Below are 22,691 nucleotides of genomic sequence, written 5' to 3'. Positions count from 1 at the left end.
ATATTTTCTTTTATACTTATTATTACTATTTCTTTTGTCATTTTTATTTCCTTTTAATTTCATCTTCTTCCCTTTGTTAGTGGAGACTGAGAAAAGGGCTTAATTTTCTCCCTCTTGATTTGAAATGATTCTTCTAGAAATTAGTCTTGATTCTTCTAATGTGCAATCATTTTTTAGTCAGTCAAAAGTTGGTACTGAGGGTCTGATGACAACTTGGATGAAGGCTTCCCAAGATATAGGCAATTCTCTAAATGTTATTATGGATAATTCATGGTCTTCTACTTTGTTGTCAATAGAAGATAGATGATTCTTTATTTTGGAAATTCTTCCAAAGTAGGATAAAATTGATTCTCCTTTATTCATTTTTGTATTCATTGCTTGATTTTTTTTAATGTAATCAGTCTGCTTGAGTTGTTGATCTCAAATGTATCCTTAATTGTTTTGAATTCCTCAAATGCTTTTTTGAGATTTGAGATGGATGGAAGAATATGATCTTTTATTGAATCAACAATGATTTTCCTGGCTTTATTATTTCACCTTTTCCAATTGGCCTTTTCTACCTCATCTTAGGGCATTGAGATATTTGATTCAATGAATGATTCTAGTTCTAATTCTTTGAGAATTGTTATAATTCAAATTTTTGATGAGAAGAAATTTGTTGCTCCTTTAAGCATATCCTCTAATCTGACATTTTTTTGTCATGATTTCACTTTTGTTTTAATAATTTAGTTTCAAAGTTTGTCTACTAATCAAACTATGATACCATGTAAATTTTAGATATTAGTTAGTTGCGACAATCTAACTTGTATTTCCTCTTCTTATATTCTTGTTTTATGTCAATAGATAATCCTTGTACGAGCATACAATGCTAACTTATTAATTTAATGTATTTATTCTATTCTAAATTCTGACTGAGATCTATATGCCATGGTTATTGATATATCTCTACAGTTCTAAATGAATTATATTACATATGTGTATAAGTCATGGCTTAGTAGGGGCATGACCCTATGTAATCATGCCTCTACACACATTTAATATGTTACATAAACACATCAATTTATAACCACTCAATTATAACAAAAGCATTTAATGATCAACATATTGATAATGCTCGATCATGAAGAGTGACCAAAGTAGGAGATGCACGATCAAGAGAAAGTTGTGCAATTTACACGTGGTGTTATAAATGCAACATAATCACCTAACAATCATTTTGTAAATCCTTTAATCAAGGTGACATTCTAATGGAATGTTTTGAAGTCCTCTAACAAGGCCACTCTTAATAGGGTGATTAAATCCTTTAACAGGGTCACATTAACACTATGTTGTATAACCTTTAGCATGATAGGCTCTTAGATGAGCTCACTTCAAAAGTGTGAAAATTGGCAGCATGTTACTTGGTGGTTTTTCCCAAATTGGGTTTCCACATTAAATTTTGGTGTCAAAGTGTTAATTTCATGTGTGGATGTTATTGTTTTGCATGGTATATTTTATAGTAGTTTATTTACTGGAAATCAACACATATATAGACATAGAGTTGAGATAATGCATGAAATGTTATATTACTAATGTTATGCTATAGAGACCAAGTGGATATGTGATTGATTAATCTATTTGAAGTGTTTAAACATTAAATTGGTACATCTAGACCTAAGGACAAGTTATTCACACACCCCCCCCCCCCACCATTCAATTATTCTAAATCATTATACAATATTTTTTTTTCATACAAGACCAGACCATTTTTGTGCTTTCATTTTTTAAAGGTCTTAATTCCACCATTAAAGAAAAAATGTAGTCTAGAAACTAGATTCAGAGCACTACAATTTTTATTCTTGTCACATTTTTAGATTTGGAGACCAAGTATCTTCAATTTCTTCTCAATAATAATAGTAGTTTTAATTTTAGAAAAGAATGTGGCATCTTATACCCCCTTTTCAACCCCCCCCCCCCCTTCGTTGTGCACTCACCCAAAAACCTAACACCTTCAACCATTAACCTTATACTGATACCGTTAATCTTAAAATTGTTAGAAGTAGGTTGCACCCAAAACTTAACCTTTTAATGTCCAATACAACTACTAGTCTTAAAGAATCCACCTAAGCAAATTAATCATGTTGTGAACCTCGCAAGGGATACTAGTCCACTACCAACAATCCCACTTCCAACATTACTCACCATAGTTTGCATAGATTTGACCTTGTGTGAAAAATTTAATACCACCTCGTACAAATAGCGGTTGGTGTTGCACCAAATAATTGACCTTTTAATGCTCAATACAACCAATAGACTTATAAAATTAATAGGAGGTGGTGAAGTCATATCACAAATCCCATGAGGGATGTCATCTCACTAGGTAACAAAACCATGTACCCTTAACCCTTAAATTTCTATAGGGGGAGAGAGAGAGAGAGAGAAGAGTGATTCATGGATGGAGAGAGAGAGAGAGAGAGAGAGAGAGAGAGAGAGAGAGAGAGAGAGAGAGAGAGAGAGAGAGAGAGAGAGAGAGAGAGAGAGATAAGGGAGTGATAAGAGATGAAGAGATATAAAAAGAGGGAGAAAGACAAATATCATTATGAGAAGACCCTCAAACATATATCCTACAATCAAATTTATATCCTCAATCCTATCCACTCAATAAATACGTGATCTCTCAAATATAAACCCCAAACATGAGAGGAAGATGTGATGACCTAGAAAAGGAATGAGAAAAGAAGAGGAGAGAAAGATGAAGATTATAAAGAAAGGAGTAATAAGGGAGTGAGAGGAAGACAATGAGGGAGTTGGAGGCCTAAAAAGAGGAAAGGGGTTTAGAGTGAGGGAGGAAAACCTAGTGGGGGGAGAAGGATGTGGGAGGGTGAGGTAATGAATGAGAAAATATCTAGAGAGAGGGGAGATGAATAATAAGAGAGGGGGAGAGAGGAAGAAACATGGAACTAAGAAGATAGATGGTGGTAAGGAGGGACAAGGTGGCAAAGAGGGAGGTAGGAAATGTGAGGGATACCTAGAGAAGGAAGAGATAGAGAGAAAAGAGAATGAGAGATAATTACTAATTGGTTTCCATTGCACACTATAGAATAAAGACTATTTTGCCTTGTTTGTTGCTATAACAATATATTCTTATTAGTCCCTGCCTTATATAAGACAATGAACAAATGTTCTCGTTTGTCCCTCCAATTTATTTTTTGTGGTAGAAATAAAATGAGAATGTTGTGAGCATTTATTTATAAAATGAATTATAACAATCAATTTCCCAATTCCTAATTGGCCAGAGACCAATTTCCTAGGTATAATTTTTTTTTAATGGAAAAGGAAAAAAATATAAGATAAGAATGAATTTATTACTTGTTAGAATCTTTGACTTGTCAGTTCATTGTTATGGAAAATACTTTTAAATCTCAAACATCTATAACTGAATACAAGAAAACAAGGTGAACAGAAAATTACAAAGTATTTTGTGTTAGTGTCCCTTTTCTTGATTGTTCTGTAAAGCAAATTTTCTAAACTACTTTCTAAGATGTTTTTTTTGCCTGAAGGAGGAGCCAAAAAAAGGTTTTCAGATTTTGTATCTAAGGTCTACTGTCTTAAGTAAAGCTCAATGATTAGTAATCTTTTGTGTCCTAGATAAATTTTTTTAAAGGGCTTGAAGGTTTTGGCTTTGTGCAGAAATTAGCATTAAAAAATGCAATTAAATTTAAGAGCAATTTTATTACATGATATAAAACTATCCAACTTGGCTATGTAGAGAATAGTCTAATGTTGGTTCCTATAAGTTGTAGCATCTTTTATGGGTGAAGGTTGAGGACATGGTTTGTGTTGCGTCTGCCCTTTTCATTGATACAAAATCTTGTGTGCCTCGTGTTTTCTTTGACCTTGTGTATTTGTATTTTAGTGTATAGGTTTTTTCTTTTGAATTGTGATTCCTTACCTAAGTTTATCTAAAGTTTTCTTTTATGCAAAATCTTCCAACAATATTCACAAAGCAAAAGTTTTTTTTCAACGTTGTTTCTCTATTTTAAATATTTTAAATTTTTAGACAATAGGTAAAACATTTTCAAAAGATTTTGAAAAAAATTTGTTAATGAAATATAATTTATTAGTATGTAATTTTTAAAGTTAAAATGAAATTTTTAAAAATAAATTTATAAATAAATCAAAACAATACTATTAAAGATAAAGATTAATTACAAAACCATTTAGAATTTGAGCTTATTTTAAAATTTAAAAAATATAGAAATATAAATATTTTTAAAAAGTAAATTTTTAGAAGTATAATAATTTATGTTCCAATTACTATTTTAATAATATTTTAAATTTAATATATATTTTTTAATTATTGGTAAAAGGCTAAATCATATAAATCTTATTAATTAAATAAAATACATTGTCTCCCAGAAGAAAACCTCCACTCTAGTTTAAATTTAAATATTTTAATTCTTTAGTTTTCAATTTTTTAAAATTGTTATAGAATTTTAAAATAATTATATTAGAAAAAACTTTGAAATAAATTCTTATAAAAAGTATTAAATTTTAAAAAATTCTTATGACAATTATTAGATTTTAAATTGTGCTAAATGCTTCATATATATTACTTTTGTGAGCTCTTCACATATATTAAATATCACTTATTAATATTACTAGAAATGCAAGAAGAAGAGGAAAAAGGAGAAAAACAAAGGCATGAAGTCGTTAAGGCCCCGTTTGGTTACGGGAAGACCGGGCGTGGAATAGGGTTTTCAACACCAAAACCAAGTTATGGAGGAAAACAGTGGCGTTTGGTTCATCAAACACATAACCCGATTTCGGATTTCGTTTGCCAATTTTGCTCAAAAATTGGAAGAAACTTCTTCTAGGAAATAGGTGGAAGTTGAAATGAAAACCAGGTTTTGGGTTTTTATGAATGCATTTGAATAAATTGTTGGGTCCGCCAAATCTGCCTTAGGTTTTTGGAAGAACAAATTGGGTTTTTTGGAAGACGATGGTTGTGTTGTTTTCGTGCTCTATTCTGCGAAGGCAAGGGTTTCTGGTTTGCTGCGTTTGTTGGGCTGTGGCTGTGGCGTTTGTTGGGCTGTGGTCGTTTGCTAGGTTTGTGGGTTTTCTGTGGCCATGGCATTTTTTGGGTTTGTTGGGTTTCTTGTGGCCATGGCGTATGGCTGTGGCTAGGGTTTATCTGCTTTGAACAATGGCGGTGGCTTTAAACGGTTCTCTTCTCACACCCACCTTTGCATACTAGATTTTTTAAAGTTTTTTTTGTTCATTTGAATGTAACTGCGTGTTGCAGGTCTGCTTAGAAAACTAGTTAAAATATATGCTCAGGAATGAGTCCCAGTATGTTTAACTCTGATTCCTTGTATATATCATAGTTAAAGTTTTAATTTTTTGTACTTAGCAATGAAATTTACAAGTATATCAATAGCTTTTATCTATACATAGCTGACCTATACATAGTTTATCATGGTTCTATTTCTATCTACTATCTGCTTAGCAATTTAGTCAATATATGTGGTAACTATTTGTTTCAAATCTGTTTTTAAAATAGTCAATATGTGCTCACTAATAAATTCGAGTATAGTGTTGTGAGAGATCAATACCAGTGAAATGAACAATTAAACTTTGTAACAGTTTCTGGTTGTTTGTTTCAAATCTATTTAGCAAAATAGTCAATATGTGCTCACTAATAAATTCCACTATAGTGCTATGAGAGATCAATACCAGTGAAATGAACAACCAAACTTTGTAACAGTTTCTTGCCAGTAATGAGTTCTAGTATGCTGTTGTAAGAGTTGAATGCAATACCATTAAATAGAGCCAAGTCATAAACTTGTGCTCACTAATAAATTCTAGTATAGTGTTGTGAGAGATCAATACCAGTGAAATGAATAACTAAACTTTCTAACTATTTCTTGCCAATAATGAGTTCTAGTATATTGCTGTGAGAGATGAATGCAATACCATTAAATAGAGTCAAGTCATAAACTATGTATGGATCAACTATGTATAGATCAATGACAATCATGTCTTTTATCTATACATAATCAATATGTGCTCAATATGTGCTTAATAATGAATTCCAGTATGTGCTCATGTGATTACCTGTATATATCATAGTGCCAATCAAGCAAAACATGGCAATCATGGCTTTTATCTATACATAGTTGACCTATATGTAGTTTATCATGGTTCAAATTTGTTTAGCAAAACAGTCCAATATATGTTGTAACAGTTTGTTTAGAATCTGTTTGAAAAAGTAGTCAATATATGCTCACTAATCACTTCCAGTATAGTGTTGTGAGAGATCAATACCAGTGAAATGAACAACTAAAATTTGTAATAGTTTCTTTCCAGTAATGAGTTCTAGTATACTGCTGTGAGAGATGAATGCAATACCATTAAATAGAGCCAAGTCATAAACTATGTATGGATCAACTATGTATAGATCAATGGCAATCATGGCTTTTATCTATACATAATCAATATGCGCTCAATATGTGCTCAATAATGAATTCCAGTATGTGATCATGTGATTACCTGTATATATTATAGTGCCAATCATAATAGAAAAATATGGCAATCATGCTTTTATCTATACATAGTTGACCTATACATAGTTTATCATGGTTCAAATCTATTTAGCAAAATAGTCCAATGAGTTCCAGTATAGCGCTATGAGAGATCAATGCAATACCATTAATCAAAGTGAATCATGCCAATGAAATTAACAACTAAACTATGGATATATCAAGTATGTATTGATCCATGCAAAATCATTCAACATACTTATGAGGTCATAAACTATGTATAGATAAAAGCCATGATTTCAAACTATGTATAGATCAATACAAAAAGAAACTCTATTCCCATTGCCAACAATGCTACTTTTCATCTTCTAAAAGATGAGCCTCAATTTCAGCAGACTCGACGGTTTATTAAAACACAATCATAAAAGCCCAAATTTAGGTTATAGTTTGTACATGTGTATGTGTACATACATACATGTGTCTATACATTTATACATGTGTGTACATGCATACATACATGTGTGTGTACGTACATACACACATACATACATGTGTGTGTACGTACATACATACATGTGTGTGTACATACATGCATACATACATGTGTGTGTGTACATACATACATGCATACATACATACATTCATGTGTGTGTATGTACATACACACATACATACATGTGTGTGTACGTACGTACATGCATACATACATGTGTGTGTGTGTGTACGTACATACATGCATACATGTGTGTGTGTACATACATACATGCATACATGTGTGTGTGTGTGTACATACATGCATACATACATGTGTGTGCACATACATATATACATACATGTGTGTATACATATAGACAAATGGAATCAATATTATGCTTTCATTGGTATAGATAGATTACATGGAGTATAATGACACATTATTGTAATTTTTTCTTTATGGGCTTATGATCCTCAATAGTTGGTACTCCTTGCTGTATTTGAATAAATAATTGACTTCTTAATGCAACGAGGCTAGCAAATTATCATGTTGTATCTCGATAGGTGATAGTTGATATCTCATAACTGATAGTGTTTAAATTGTCCACCTTTCAAGTCACTGATGGATCCTATGGAGAGTATAGAGGTCCAAGGAAGCATAGTTAGGAAGACCACATACACCTGCATTCTCACAATTCTTTTTACTTTTGTTGGCATAGCCAAAGTAGTGGTAGCCTGAGAAGGTAGTAAAATGGGTAAATGAATAAGAAAATGAAATTCTTTTTGCAGAGACATTATTCATTTGAATGAGGTGGATTGTCATGATTAGATTCGGATGAGTAGGGCAGCCTTCTTTTCTCTAGCTCATATTCTGAGGCTGAAAGGAAGCGTGAGAGATATGATCCACTTGAAGTTAGAGGAACAACTAGTGATGTTCCTTCACACCCTTGGGCACAATCTAAGGAACCGCAAGATTGCTCATAACTTTGGGCACTCAAGAGAGACAACCAGTCAGTGCTTCCACAAGGTTTTGATGGTTGTCTTAACCCTTCATAGAGATTACTTCATACCACCTGGTCCAGGCACTCCTCTTGACATTAGTGGGAAGGATCATTTTGAACCATTCTTCAAGGTAAATCACACATTTTTACAAGTTTATTGTCTAGAATGTTGTCCTTATCTTATTATTACTTGAGCATACATTTGATTAGTGTATCATATCCCATAGGATTGCATTGGAGCCATCAACGAAACCCATATTCCAGTGCGAGTCGATGTCGACATACAAGGTAAATATCATGATAGAAAAGGAAACCTATCACAAAATGTTATAGGTGTCTGCTCCTTTGATTGTAAGTTTTAGTATTGCCTTGCTGGTTGGGAAGGCTCTGCTACAGATAGCCGTGTTCTAGCCTCAGCTCTATCCAGATTAGATCCACTTGTAGTTCCCCCTGGTAAGCCAAATCAAATTTTAATATACTCAAGGTTATGCTAAATGGTTCAAGTATTGACAATATACTTTCTTTATGTAGGAAAATATTATCTTGTGGATGCTGGATATCCAAATGCACCTGGATTTCTCACTCCTTATCGGTGTACACGCTACCACTTGAAAGAGTGGTCAAGAGAAAACCCAATAAACTCTACACATGAGTTGTTCAACCATCGACACTCCTCTCTTAGAAATTCAATAGAATGTACATTTGGTATTCTGAAGCAGCGTTTTTCAATCTTAAGACATGCAACGTCTTATGATATAATGACACAATCCTATATTGTTTTAGCATGTTGCATACTTCACAATTTTATCACAATAGAGGATGGCCTTCCATTGGAAGAAGCTATTGAAGAGGAAGATGATCGTGATGGGATAGAGGTACCACTGCTTGAGACATATGGGTTGTCATAGGAGGATAGAAATGAGTGGGCCCAATTTCGAGAAGATATAGCAAATAGGATGTGGGAAGATTATAGATCTTGAGAATAAATGATTTATTAGAAGGCAATGTGCTTTATATGATTAAATTGATGTATGCATATACAATGATGGTGTGTGATTTCGTTATTCTGATATTAGTCTTTGCTACATTCTAATTAAATAAAAAGAACATTAGCTTTCAATTTCACACCTACATTATGTACAAAAATTGTTGATCATATCTGCAATACACAATCCAACTTGAAATATAGATTACATTGTTTTAAATGCAAGAAAGCACAATTATTATACATCTTTGCATTGAGAAAGTACAATAGCATGCTTCATAATGGGGCTCATGACTATTTACTTGCCATTGATATCACCATTTTGTCTTACTGGTAGTTTTTTTGATGTTGATGTGTTATCATCAATTATTGCTTTAAATGTGTATCATCTTCAGTTAAATGCTTTCAAGTTTATTAAATGTTAGCCTCATTGCATTAGGATGTATTAAAAAATGATATTTAAAGTTTATCGTTTTCAATTTTAAATGAAATATGACAAGGAGTACCAAATGATGAAGATCATAAGCCCACTAGTAAGAAGAGAACAACGAATTCGTTGAAAATCCTATTTTTCTGATGTTACTGCTTGCTGCATTCCATTTAAATTTAAAGAGCAATCACTTTCAATTTCAATCGTATGATTACTTTAAATCATAATACGTTTACCTATTCAATATGTTAGCCTCATTCCATTATGACGTATTACAAATTGATAGTTAAATATTTTCACCTTCAAATTTAAATGAAATACAGGAAGGAGTACACAATGGCATATACCGAGCTCATGATGAGCATGGATAGATCTAATCATGTGAACCAGATGTGTTCTCCCATTAATTTGAGTTATATGGATGGATCCCTCGCTGTGAGCAACAAACCTTCTTCTTCAAAGAAGAAAATGTGGACAAAATCGATGGAATGCAAGTTTCTAGACTTGCTCCTCGAACAAGTCCATCTCGGACAGAAAGGTGAAGGTGGTTTTGAAAAAGAGGCGTGGACTGTGATAGAGAGGACATTCATTGCAGTGATGAAATTGAATTTTTCATGAGATCATTTTAAGAATAAGCTGAAAACATGGAAAGTAGGATATAAAGTAATGAAGGACTTGAAAAATACAAGTGGGTTAGCTTGGAATGAAGAAACTCAAACTATGGATGTTGAGGATTCAGTGTGGGATGACCTTTTGAAGGTAGGATGATCTTTGTACTCTTTTCATTGAAGAAATTTTCCCTTCTTATTTTAATAATGAAAAACCTTACAACCTAATCCATCTGTTAATGCTTACATGTAGAGGAGAGAATTCAAAAATGCAAAAATGTATAAGAGGTCACCTTTCCAATATTTCAATGAGTTGGCTGTAATTGTCGGTAATGACATTGCTGAAGGGTTCGTATCTACAACACCCCTTGATGCTGAAGAAGGGCACCCTATGAATGATGCATTTAATGTGCTTGATGATGATGATACCAATTGTAGTACACCTCTTGATAGCCAACCAAATATTGATGAAGAGTTATATCATTCCAATCAGTCGAGTGCAAGTGCTAGAGGGACTCCTCCACCATCATCATCAAGGAGGGGAAAGAGGAAGAAGACATCTTTGGCTACATCATTGGATGTGATATGCGAAACTAAGAAGGAACTGAAAGATGGCCTCGGTAAGCCTCAGATTGTAAAAGTGGATAAATCTGAAGAGGATAATATTTTGAGTGTTGCATATACTGCTCTCAAAGCTGTCCCTGAACTGAGTCGAGAAATTTTTGTGAAAGAACATGATACCTTCATGCTTCAACATGAAAGAGCCAAAGGGTTCTTGATGATGGATGAGGTGGAGAGAGTGGAGTGGATTGCAATGACATTTGGTACCATTTAGCTATTTCAGCTACTGCCTAGATTGCAATGACTTATGCTACATGATTACTCTATTCAATGGTTTTGCATTAATCTCTAATAGCACTAAACTGAAACTATATTGATCTCACATCACTATATTGGAACTCATTATTGAGCACATTTTGACTATTTAATTAGTGATCTCTCACAACACTATACTGGAAGTCATTAGTGAGCATATATTTACTATTTTGTTAAATAGATTCTAAACAAACTGTTACAGCATGTATTGGATTGTTTTGCTAAACATATTTGAACCATGATAAATTATGTATATGTCAACTATGTATAGATAAAAGCCATGATTGTCATTGATCTTCCATGTATCCATACATAGTTTATGACTTGGCTGCGTTTAATGGTATTGCATTGATCTGTACATAGTTTATGACCTCATAAGTATGTTGAATGATTTTGCATGGATCTATACATACTTGATATATCCATAGCTTAGTTGTTGATTTCATTGACATAATTCACTTTGATTAATGGTATTGCATTGATCTCTCACAACACTATACTGAAAGTCATTAGTGAGCATATATTTACTATTTTGTTAAACAGATTCTAAACAAACTGTTACAACATGTATTGGACTATTTTGCTAAACAGATTTGAACCATGATAAACTATGTATATGTCAACTATGTATAGATAAAAGCCATGATTGTCATTGATCTTCCATGTATCCATACATAGTTTATGGGTTGGCTGTGTTTAATGGTATTGCATTGATCTGTACATAATTTATGACGTCATAAGTATGTTGAATGATTTTGCATGGATCTATACATACTTGATATATCCATAGTTTAGTTTTTCATTTCATTGGCATGATTCACTTTGATTAATAGTATTGCATTGATCTCTCACAGCACTATACTGGAAGTCATTAGTGAGCATATATTTACTATTTTGTTAAATAGATTCTAAACAAACTGTTACAACATATATTGGACTGTTTTGCTAAACAGATTTGAACCATGATAAACTATGCATAGGTCAACTTTGTATAGATAAAAGCACGATTGCCATGTTTTGCTATTATGATTGACATTATGATATATACAGGTAATCACATGAGCACATACTAGAATTCATTATTGAGCACATATTGACTATTTTGCTAAACAGATTTGACACAAACAGCCAGACACTGTTACAAAGTTTAGTTGTTCATTTCACTGATATTGATCTCTCACAACACCATATTGGAATTTATTAGTGAGCACATATTGACTATTTTGCTAAATAGATTTGAAACAAATAGTTACCACATCTATTGACTATGCTAAGCAAATGGTAGATAGAAATAGAACCATGATAAACTGTGTATAGGTCAGCTATGTATACATAAAAGCTAGTGATATACTTGTAAATTTCATTATTGAGCACATATTGATTATGTCTAGATAAAAGCCATGATTGCCATTGATCTATACATAGTTTATGACTTGGCTCTATTTATATGGTATTGCATTCTTCTCTCACAGCACTATATTAGAACTCATTACTGGCAAGAAACTGTTACAAAATGTAGTTGTCCATTTCACTGGTATTGATCTGTCACAACACTATACTGGAATTCATTAGTGAGCACATATTGACTATTTTGCTAAACTGATTTGAAACAAACAGTATGTATGTACACACATGTATGTATGTATGTGCATATGTATGTAGACACATGTATGTACGCATGTATACATACTTGATCTATGCATTGCATTGATCTCTCACAACACTATACTGGAACTCATTACTGAGCACATTTTTACTATTTTGCTAAGCATGTATGTATGTATATGCGTATGTATGTATGTATGTGCATATGTATGTACACACATGTATGTAGATATGTATACAAACTTGATCTATGCATAGTTTAGTCATCCATTTTATTGACATGATTGGCATTGGTCAATACGCAAGATGGTTATTCATTTCATTGGCATTCACACGATTGGCATGTGAAGTCATTCCAAATAGTTAATTGGCTTTGTGTAATGGTATTGCATTGATCTGTCACAACACTATAATGGAAATCATTACTGAGCACATTTTTACTATTTTTCTAAGCATGTATATATGTATGTGTGTATGTATGTATGTATGTGCGTATGTATGTATGTATGTGTGTATGTATGTACACATGTATGTACATGTGTATGTATGTATGTATGTGCGTGTGTATGTATGTCTATGCATATGTATGTACACGCATGTATGTACGTATGTATACATACTTGATCTATGCATAGTTTAGTCATTCATTTCATTGACATGATTGGCATTGGTCAATACATAGTTTAGTTGTTCATTTCATTGGCATTCACACGATTGGCATGTGAAATAATTTCAGATGGTTAGTTGGCTTTGTTTAATGGTATTGCATTGATCTCTCACAACACGTAGTTTATGATCTCATAAACGTTTGGTATAGTTGTTCATTGCATTGTTAATTAGAGTTATATTTGAACCATACATACATGGAATACACAAGGAGTGGCAAATGATGAATGCTCAATTGTAGAACTCGAAAGCATATAGAAATGTGATTTTCTAGATGATTGTATGGTTCATGATTTTGTCCTATGTTATATTTATAGTCCTAATTTGCTTGCATATGTTTTTATTTTTTGTCTTTTTGTCCCTATTTGATTTCCTATGTATGTTCTCGTTGACAAGATTATCAAAAGTATTGAGGATTTCTGGTAGATGATTGTACAGTCATGATTCTGTCCCATGTTATATGTATATTCTTAATTTGCTTGGATATTTTTTAATTTTTTTTTTTTTTTTTCACAATTTGGTTTCCTATGTACGTGCTTCTTGACAAGATTGTCAACGGTATTGATAAAGTGTCTTTCTCTTGTATTTTTTTATTGCTCTTGATTTGCTGATATTGCAAGACCACACATGCTGATAAAAAATGAGCTATCTGATGATTGTTTACTGTGTTTGTAAACGATCAATATTTCTGATGCCACTCCTTGGTGTATTCCATTAAAAAAAATTAGGTTTTAATTTTTCAAGCATGTTTAGTTCATATATGTAGGATTGACCATCTAACAATACAGACAGTAATGGGAAGATTGAGCAGCATGAGAGGGTTGCCATCAAATGTGGATCATAAGGGCATACATCGTGGATTTCTCAGTGTTTTCGTATTTAAAGGTGTGCCATCGAATGTGGGGCATAAGGGCATACATCGTGGATTTCTTAGTGTTTTCGTATTTAACAGTGTGTTTTCACACCACCATTCAAATCATGGATATTGTTCTATCAAGTTAGCAAGTTTTCATATTGTAGTAATTATGTGAAATTCATTATCAGAATTTCATGATGTTAAAATATGATTTATATGATTAATGATTTTCATGATCTTTTTTTAAAAATTGCATGTAAAATCTATGTTGCCAAAATTCCACATTTTTTAAGAGCAATTATTGACAAAGCATCATTTTTCTTGTTAAAGTTATCATCAAATGTTTAATGTATGTGAATGTAAAATGGTATATTTTTTCCTATCTAATATTTATGGTAAAATTTTAGTTGCATATTTTGTTGAATAATTAACTAACTTAATAAATTTATTAAAAGGGAGAGATAAATAGAGGGGCAGAGAGTGCAGGATAGGAAGGGGGAGGGAGCGATGGAGGGAGAGAGCGAGCGAGAGAGAGAGAGAGAGAGAGAGAGAGAGAGAGAGAGGAGCTTGTGTGTTCCTGCATCTATAGAAAGGTGTCTGTTGATGTGTGTTTTATGACTCACCAAACAGTAGAACAAAATACCGAAATATCTTATCCTCTCTTGAATATATATCTGTCTATGACCTCATCAAGATCTTCAAATGTCTCCTCCCCAATTGAAAGTATTTTGCAAGTCGAAGATAGCTAGCAAAATCCTTTTGGTCTTTTCCTCCCTCCACAATATCCTTGTGTGCATAAACTCCATTGAAAATGTGCAGTGTTAGAATCAAGTGAGTAGGCCCTTTCAAGCTTAGACGGATAATACTCTCCCCTAGCTCTTTATCTGCTAAGAACTTAATGGTTTCATTCTCTTGTTCACTTTGTGAAATGGAATCCTCTTCTACAAAATATGGATCCTTAACCTCCTTATCCTTATCCTGTTCACCCTGATAGTTATCATTCTTCAGTGAACTCTCTTTGCAAGTTAACTCAACTAGGTACTTCACTTTTGTCATAGTTTTCACCCAACAGGTAAGGATGCTGCCTTCTGCAATTTTTTCTGCAGGATCTATATCTAGATCATCAGAAAACTCCTCTTTCAATATTATTCCTATCAATCCTAATTCCAGATCACAAATTATACGATGATTTTGGACTCTGCGGGCTGTTGCTTGGACAATTTTTCCCATTGACAGGGTCTCTTCATTTTCTCCAGTCAGCAAATAAAATTCCTCATCCTGGGATGGCTCTTTATATGGCGATCTCAAATCCTTAAATCCATGTAACAATTCACTTTTTATGTCAACAAGGGTTTCCTGCTTTTTATTGGATGTCTGTTGCTCCACACTTCTAGCATATTCATCAATATCAAGGGCATTTAATAGATCAGGACATTTTTTGACATGCTCAATAGCCATTTCTTGTGTTTCCTCATCCATATCATCTATATCATCTCTAGCTTCTTCACAATATATGTCCTTAGCCATTTTCTTGGCAAGTTCATATGACTTTGGATGAATTCTAGTATCATCCGATGGATCCATAACATGGTTTCAGGACACTGCTTGTCCATTCCCTCTAACCCTTAAAAAAACCAATAGCATTTATAAAGACAAGTCGCTTCATAGCCTCTATAGTTGGTTGCTGTAACCATTACCTGCTCAACAACTTCATACTTTTCATCTGGAGTAAGAAAATGTTCCAGTGAATGAAGCTTCAATGATAATATTTCTTTGCCAGGACTATATAATGTTGCAACCATGGCCAATGGATTATGAAGATACCGACCAAGAGCCATAGCATGCCTCACAATCCCTCTCTGTGTTGGCAATTGGTCCTAAGAGATGCGAGAATTCTCATATAGTGTAGGCAATAATTCATCTGCATAAACAACATTTATTGCATCCAATCCTTCTGCCAAATCACGTGGATGAACACGAACACAGGGAGGGATAGAGGGAGGACACAAACACACACATATTTAGCGGCTAAGTCACAAGGTTCGAGTTTGAGTTTGAGTTCGACAATTATGAAGTTCGGATGAACTTGACAATAAATTAAATTTGATGATAAATTTGTCTTACATAATTTTTCAAAAATATATAATATATATGATCACAATTTCCAACAATGGGACAAAAAATAACTTTGTACAAATGATTGCAAGTATGATTATTTTTTACTTTTCTTTGCTAATAAATAGAATTAAAATAAAAAATAATAATCATTTTATTTATTCTTGACTAACAAAATAAAACTGTGAATATTCAAGAATAAAAAATAATAATAATGTAGTCTAATTATAAATAAATTAAATCATAAATATAAATACTTTACTCATTATAATCTTTGTGTTTCACTAATTAAATAAGATTAAAAAAATTTACATCAAATTTCAATTCCAATTCGAAAATGAAAAAAAAGATATTCCCAGTCATATTCCGTTTCAATTCCAATTTCTAAATTGGCAACCAAACGCAGAATATAGATTTGAAAATTCATCTTCCATGTCAACCAAATGGTCCAACTCTCTTCCTAAAATACATAACCAGATTTTCGAAAACCTGACCTGATTATGAAAGAAATTCATCTTCCCCAACCAAGCGGGACCTAAAATCTTCCACCCATAGACTTCCTACTCAAAAGAGAGGGACTCAAGCTCCCAAATAGCTCTGGTTGTTATTAAGGCAGCCAGCGAAGACAGTTTTACCCGATTGTCTTCCCACGGAGACGACTATGCTGATCCAGGGACTAGTTTTTACTTCAACTCAATTAAACAATGTCAGTCGATTATTTATTGGAGGAAGTGGTTACCCCAGTCGTAAAAGACATTTCGGTTTACCGCAAATCCAACAAACAGATCGGAACAAATTTCTTCTGATCATGTCCGAATGGGTAAATCCGTCACAAAATGGGGATTATTCTTAAGACTCTTTTTATCTCTATATACTTGTTTTCTACTTCAAATCAATCATACACAAATCTTTATACTTCAAAACAATCAAACAATAGCGGTCGATTCTTTTTAGGCGGAATTTGTTGCCCCGATCGTAAAAGAAGTTACTCTAAACAAGCAGGAACAACCTTCTTCTGATTCTGATCCGTTCAATTTTTGAAGACTCTGGACTTGCTCTCCTCTTTACCCCTTTTTAATCTTTATATAACTCCTCTGTTTTTAAGTTGAGTACTCTGGACTTGCTCTCCTCTTTCTTGTATACTATTCTTCCTCGTTTCTTTGAGGATGTTTCGCATACTTTTTATCTTTAATCTTTATACAACTTCCCTGTTTTTATCTAGACGACAGAGTTGAGTACCTCTGCATCGCCCCTGCTTTCCTCTGCCTCTTTTTTCAGCTAAATCTGATTTCATGGCTTCTGCTTCTCATCAATCAGAGATTGAAATTGTAAATGCTTTTCATGGCCTTGCTCCACCATTCCCTCCTGCATCTCCATCCACTTCTTCTCCGTCACTATTGCAGAAGTCGGTCTACGATGTTTTTATTAATCATCGTGGTCCCAATGTAAAAGAGGAGCTGGCAAAAGATATCTACAAAGCCCTGTATGCTATGGGTTTCAAGGTCTTCCTTGATTGCCTCGATGTTCAATTAGGGGATTTCTTCCCTGCTGAATTGGAACAAGCAATGTCTACCGCTTCCCTTCACATTGCAATATTTTCTAAGACATATGCAAAATCCCCTTGATGTCTTGCCGAGCTATCCTTTATCCTCAAGACCGGCACACCCATTATTCCTATTTTCTACCAAGTTGAGCCCGCCCATCTCCGCCATTTAGAAGGGATCTACAAAGCTTCGTTTGCGGAGTATCAAGAGAAGGGTAGATATACAGACAAGCTCGAGGAGTGGAAGACGGCACTCCACAGTGCTTCATTTTATCAGGGCGAAATCATCAAATAATAAGAAGTAAGCAAAGCATAATCTTCTTACTGTGCATCTGTGCATGTTCCCTTCCATGCAATATTTCTATTTCTTACATGTACTTAACTTTGAATGAATAGTCACTGTATATTGATGTTTCTTCGTTTTTTTCCGCTTCCAAAACTATGTTTTGCCTGTGGATAGAGAGTAGCAAAAGCAAAGGGTTTTGAAGAATGTTGTGAACCGCGTATTGAAAATTATGAAAAGAGTTCCGTTAGAGGTAGCAACACATCCTGTGGGTCTTGAAGAAGCTGTAGCAGATTTTGAAATGACAGTTAGCGAAGATGCAAAAAGTCATTCTGATGCCCGACTTGTAGGAATTTGCGGTATGGGTGGATCTGGGAAGACCACTCTGGCAAAAGAATTATATAATAAAAGAAGTTTATCAGCTGGAAAATCTAGTTTTATTTTACATGTTAGAGATGCTGCAAGCGAAAGGAAGCTACATATAAAACAGAGACAACTTCTTAAAGATTTGGGGTTTGTGTTCAATGATGAGCCATTTGACAACATAGAGCAAGGAAAGACGATTCTTTCTAATTATTTGAGATCTGTTTCTGTATTTGCCGTTTTGAATGATGTCGATCATAGGGATCAGCTGGAAGCTTTACTGCCCGGAAAGTGTAGCCTTGCATCTGGGAGTCTGATCATTGTCACAACACGGGACAAGGAAGTTCTGAATGCTTGGGGAATCTCTTGCATTTATGAAATGAGATCAGTGAATCAGTTTCATGCAAAACAACTTTTCTATTGGCATGCATTCTTACAATCTGGTCCTCTGTTGGGGTTTGAAGATCTTGTTGAAAAGTTTGTAAATGCTAGCAATGGGCTACCCTTGTCTTTAAAGGTGCTTGGAGGCCAGCTTCATGGGTGCTCTGATAAAAATTTATGGGAGGATGTATTGCATAAAATATCTAGAATATTGCCAGATGACATTATAAGAAGGCTAAAGGTGAGTTATGATGCTCTAGATAAAGAAGAGCAACAAATGTTCTTAGATGTAGCTTGTTTTTTCATTGGCCAGAACAAGATGATCGCCATTGCTGTATGGGAAGGATCGGGCTGGTGTGGTCAATGGGGTTTGGAGAGACTTGTGAATAAGTGTGTTGTTGAACTTGTTGAGGATAATAAGATTAGGATGCATGACCACCTAAGAGACTTAGGTAGGGAAATTGCAAGTACTCTGTTACCTAATCGTCTATGGTCTTCTGATCAGCTTACAGTGATTAACAAACAAGAACAGGTGAGCTTAATAGTTATTTTTCAGTGCTGCTATAAAGTTTGAGATTATTGTATCGAAACATGTTTATTTTATTTGTTTCTCAGATTGTATGTTTATGTGAATCTATATGTAAGTTGCTTTTTCTTTTCTGTATCCAGATAAGAGGAATGATATTGAATGGAGCAACTAATGACATTCAGAAGTTACCTGATTCCTTGTTAAATACAAGCACATCGCTTTGTGGCTTCAGAACAGTTAGAAGACCTTTCTCTTATGGATTAAAGATTTTTATAGTAGAAGGAAATTCTGTGAACAATCTACTTATTGCCAAACTATCAAGAGGGTTGGCATGGCTTAGGTGCACGGAAATTGCTCATAAAACTCTTCCATCATGGATGCCACTGACAAATTTAAGAGTTTTAGAGCTCTACAACTGCGATAGGATAGTAGGCTTGTGGAAGGATGGAGTGGAAGTAAGTATCTCTCCGAAATTTTATAATTTGAATTAAATTCTTTGCAAGCTTTGTATTTCCTCTAGATTGAATTCAATTGTCTTAATCTAATTCAAATTGGCTGTAGGCTCCAGTGCAGTTAAGAGTGTTGAATCTTTCTGGCTGCTATAGATTAAAAAGAATTCCGAAGTCCATAGGATATTTGAAAAAGTTGAAGAAGATATCTTTGTGTTCCAGCAATGTGAAGAATCTGCCGGAGGAGTTTTGCCATCTTCAATCACTGGAGCATTTGCAATTGCAAGAGTTTGAGAGACTATTATCACTGCCTAGCTGTTTTGGACATATAACAAACCTGCAACATCTAGATATGAGTCGTTGCAGTCAGTTGAGGATGTTGCCAGATTCTTTCAAGCAGCTCACGCTCCTACAACATCTTGATTTAGAAAGGTGTAAGCAGCTCACCTTGCAGTCAGACATCCTAGAAAGCATGACAAAGCTACACTATTTGAACCTTAAAGACTGCTCGCAAGTGGAGAAGCTGCCCCGTCACATCACAAATCAGGCTTCCCTGAGCGAGCTCTATTTAGAGAGCACGAAGTTAAGGGAGCTCCCAATTAACATCGGTCAACTCAGCAAGTTGAGAGTGATGAATATAGATCTATCACATGGCTGTTTCCAGATGCAATATTTGCCGGACTCCATGGGGAGTCTTACTCTTTTAGAGAAGTTGACATTAGGCGGTTTACAGGTGCAAACATTACCAAGATCATTTGAGAAGCTGAATAGGCTTCAGACTCTGAGAATAGTTGACTGTCCAATGGGTGAATTGGACTTCGGGCAGACAGTTTCGGGAAGCAATCTCAGGGAAATAAGACTCGAGTGGACAAGATTGTCAAAGATTACAATTTCTGACAGCTGTTGTCCCTACCTTAAGACTCTCAGTCTTTGGTACAATGACCATTTAATGGAAGTTGACACATTACCAAGAGCAGTGGAGGATATCTCTGTCTATCATTGTAGATTGCTGAGGAACATAAGTGGTATTGGTGGCCTAGTAAACCTTCAATCTCTGAGGCTAGTAGATTGTCTAGAATTAGAGATGCTTCCAAGTATTGCTAAATTAGCCTCGCTGATACAACTTATTCTAGCTGGTGGCAACAAAGTTGAGAGGATACAAGGCTTACAGCACTGCACATCATTGGAGAGGCTTCTGATATATGGTGATACATGTTGGGATGTGTGGAACATAGAAAGCTGCGAACAACTGCAAAGACTGAAACACTTGGAACTCGCAGCAAGGAATATATCAACTCTGTTGCCTTGCATTCAAACGATTCAGGTGGTAACTGTTTACAGAAATTTATTATTCTGAATTTTGATCATTTCATTAATTTGACAGATGATAAATTCCGCATGTGGACAGAAATGGCCAGAAGAGATGATAATACGTACAAAGGCAGTGGCTGATGCATGGTCACTTATCAAGTCTTCCACCTTTCCTAATCTCTCTGCCGTCGAATTCTTTTCCAAGGAGAAATTCAAGCATTCCTGCGTTGGCAAGGCCATGGTAGTATGTTACGTTATAAAATGTAATTTACGGTGGTGGGATTGGAGAGATGTTTCCAGGTATGAGGAGTTGGAAGACGGTAAATGGGTAGTGATTTGTGTTTTCACCAAACATTCCAGATGGCTGACTGAAAGGGAGTGGGAGTGGCATTATATCACCAGCTATTTATGGATGCTTAAAATGGAAAGTGAGGTGGAGGTGGAGGGAGGGATGGTTGGAAGAGGCGAAGAAGAGAGCGTGGTGGAGAGTTTCCACCGCTTGCTACAGCTTCTAGTAGTCTAACACCCATTTAAGAATGTCATTATATTTTTTCCTTCCTAATAGTAAATGTTGAATTTCATGTTTATTGTTAATTGTTTTATTATTTTAAATTTAAGATTTTTTTGTGTATATTAATTTAAATTGAAGTTATGTAATGTCCCCATTTTAGCAGTTGACCAAGTGTGTGTGCGTTAGCCCTGTTCTACATGGTCCCGAGGGCTAACGAAGGGTTTAATGGGATCCTGGAGTGTTTTGGCCTAGTCATTTCCAGTTTGGGCCAAAACGAAGTTGATTTACTCAGTTTCAGGCATACTTACTATTTTTAGTAAGTCGGCAGGACACAGTGCAGGTCAATTTTGGTGATTGGATTCGATACTCCTCGGTGAGAGCTTTCCGATGAGCTATCACTCGCATTATTCGGAGTCCGATTGCTAATACATTTTAATGCCTGAAGTTTTATTAAAGTAATGTCTAATTTAATTGTAAAATATTAAAGTGTTACTTTAATATTTATTTTATGGTGATGTGTACCCAAGGGAGACATAAGGGGTATTTTAATATATGTTTTATATATTACACATCTATTATCTCACATTGCCCATATGAGTTGAGCGGACCCTTGGAAATAGAATAAAATGAAGCATTTGTGGCTTCATTAGGCAGGTTGAATATGAGAAGAAATTGGTGTGTGAGTTGCAGCTCCGTTCTTGGCATTTGAGGACGTTTATCCTCTCTTGTAACATTCTAGACGTCATTCCCTTGGGGTTTGGCCTTTGGAATTTTTTGTTATCGGCTTCATTATCAGGCAGTTTAGTTGCATTTTCGGCTACAGGCAGATTTGGTATTTTGCTCATATCTTCTTCACTACTTGTCCGACGCTTATGCCGCTTTGAGGGAAGGATATTACCAAGGTAGTGGACTGATTGAAGGACAAAATACTGTAGCAGCAAGTTCGAAAGCATGGGCTGGAGTATTATGTCAATAATGCTGAAGTAATTAGTGAGTTGATAAATCTGCCATGTATTTGGTTTTTATGAATTCTGAAAATAACATTTTATTGGCAGCAGTTCATTTCCACTTTGCATATTATAGTAGTTTCTTTCTTGTTTATGTTGTATGATACCAATTCCATGCACAAAACACAATAAACAAATAAACATTTGATTTCTGGAGTTATAAGGGGTTTAACACAT

At 34.5% G+C, this 22,691-nt stretch overlaps 2 protein-coding genes across 2 annotated transcripts; both read left to right on the top strand.

Moving 5' to 3' along the window:
• The first annotated feature begins 4,981 nt into the window (after window positions 1–4,981).
• LOC149555899 (disease resistance protein RPV1-like) lies at window positions 4,982–17,762 on the top strand. The gene is made up of 2 exons (XM_089829618.1): window positions 4,982–5,123; window positions 17,416–17,762. The coding sequence occupies exons 1-2, from the start codon at window positions 4,982–4,984 to the stop codon at window positions 17,760–17,762; spliced, it is 489 nt and encodes a 162-aa protein (XP_089685744.1).
• Window positions 17,424–21,583, top strand: LOC149555898 (TMV resistance protein N-like). The gene is made up of 5 exons (XM_089829994.1): window positions 17,424–17,981; window positions 18,141–19,239; window positions 19,377–19,691; window positions 19,798–21,009; window positions 21,094–21,583. The coding sequence occupies exons 2-5, from the start codon at window positions 18,196–18,198 to the stop codon at window positions 21,517–21,519; spliced, it is 2,997 nt and encodes a 998-aa protein (XP_089686120.1). The 5' UTR covers window positions 17,424–17,981; window positions 18,141–18,195; the 3' UTR covers window positions 21,520–21,583.
• The last annotated feature ends 1,108 nt before the right edge of the window (window positions 21,584–22,691 follow it).

This window comes from Cupressus sempervirens, chromosome 5 (assembly GCF_028749045.1).
Source record: "Cupressus sempervirens isolate cs-2001-9-10 chromosome 5, ASM2874904v1, whole genome shotgun sequence".
NCBI classification, from domain to species: domain Eukaryota; kingdom Viridiplantae; phylum Streptophyta; class Pinopsida; order Cupressales; family Cupressaceae; genus Cupressus; species Cupressus sempervirens.
The sequence above is the reverse complement of the archived record's forward strand: the minus strand, read 5'-3'. Positions and strand labels throughout refer to the sequence as shown.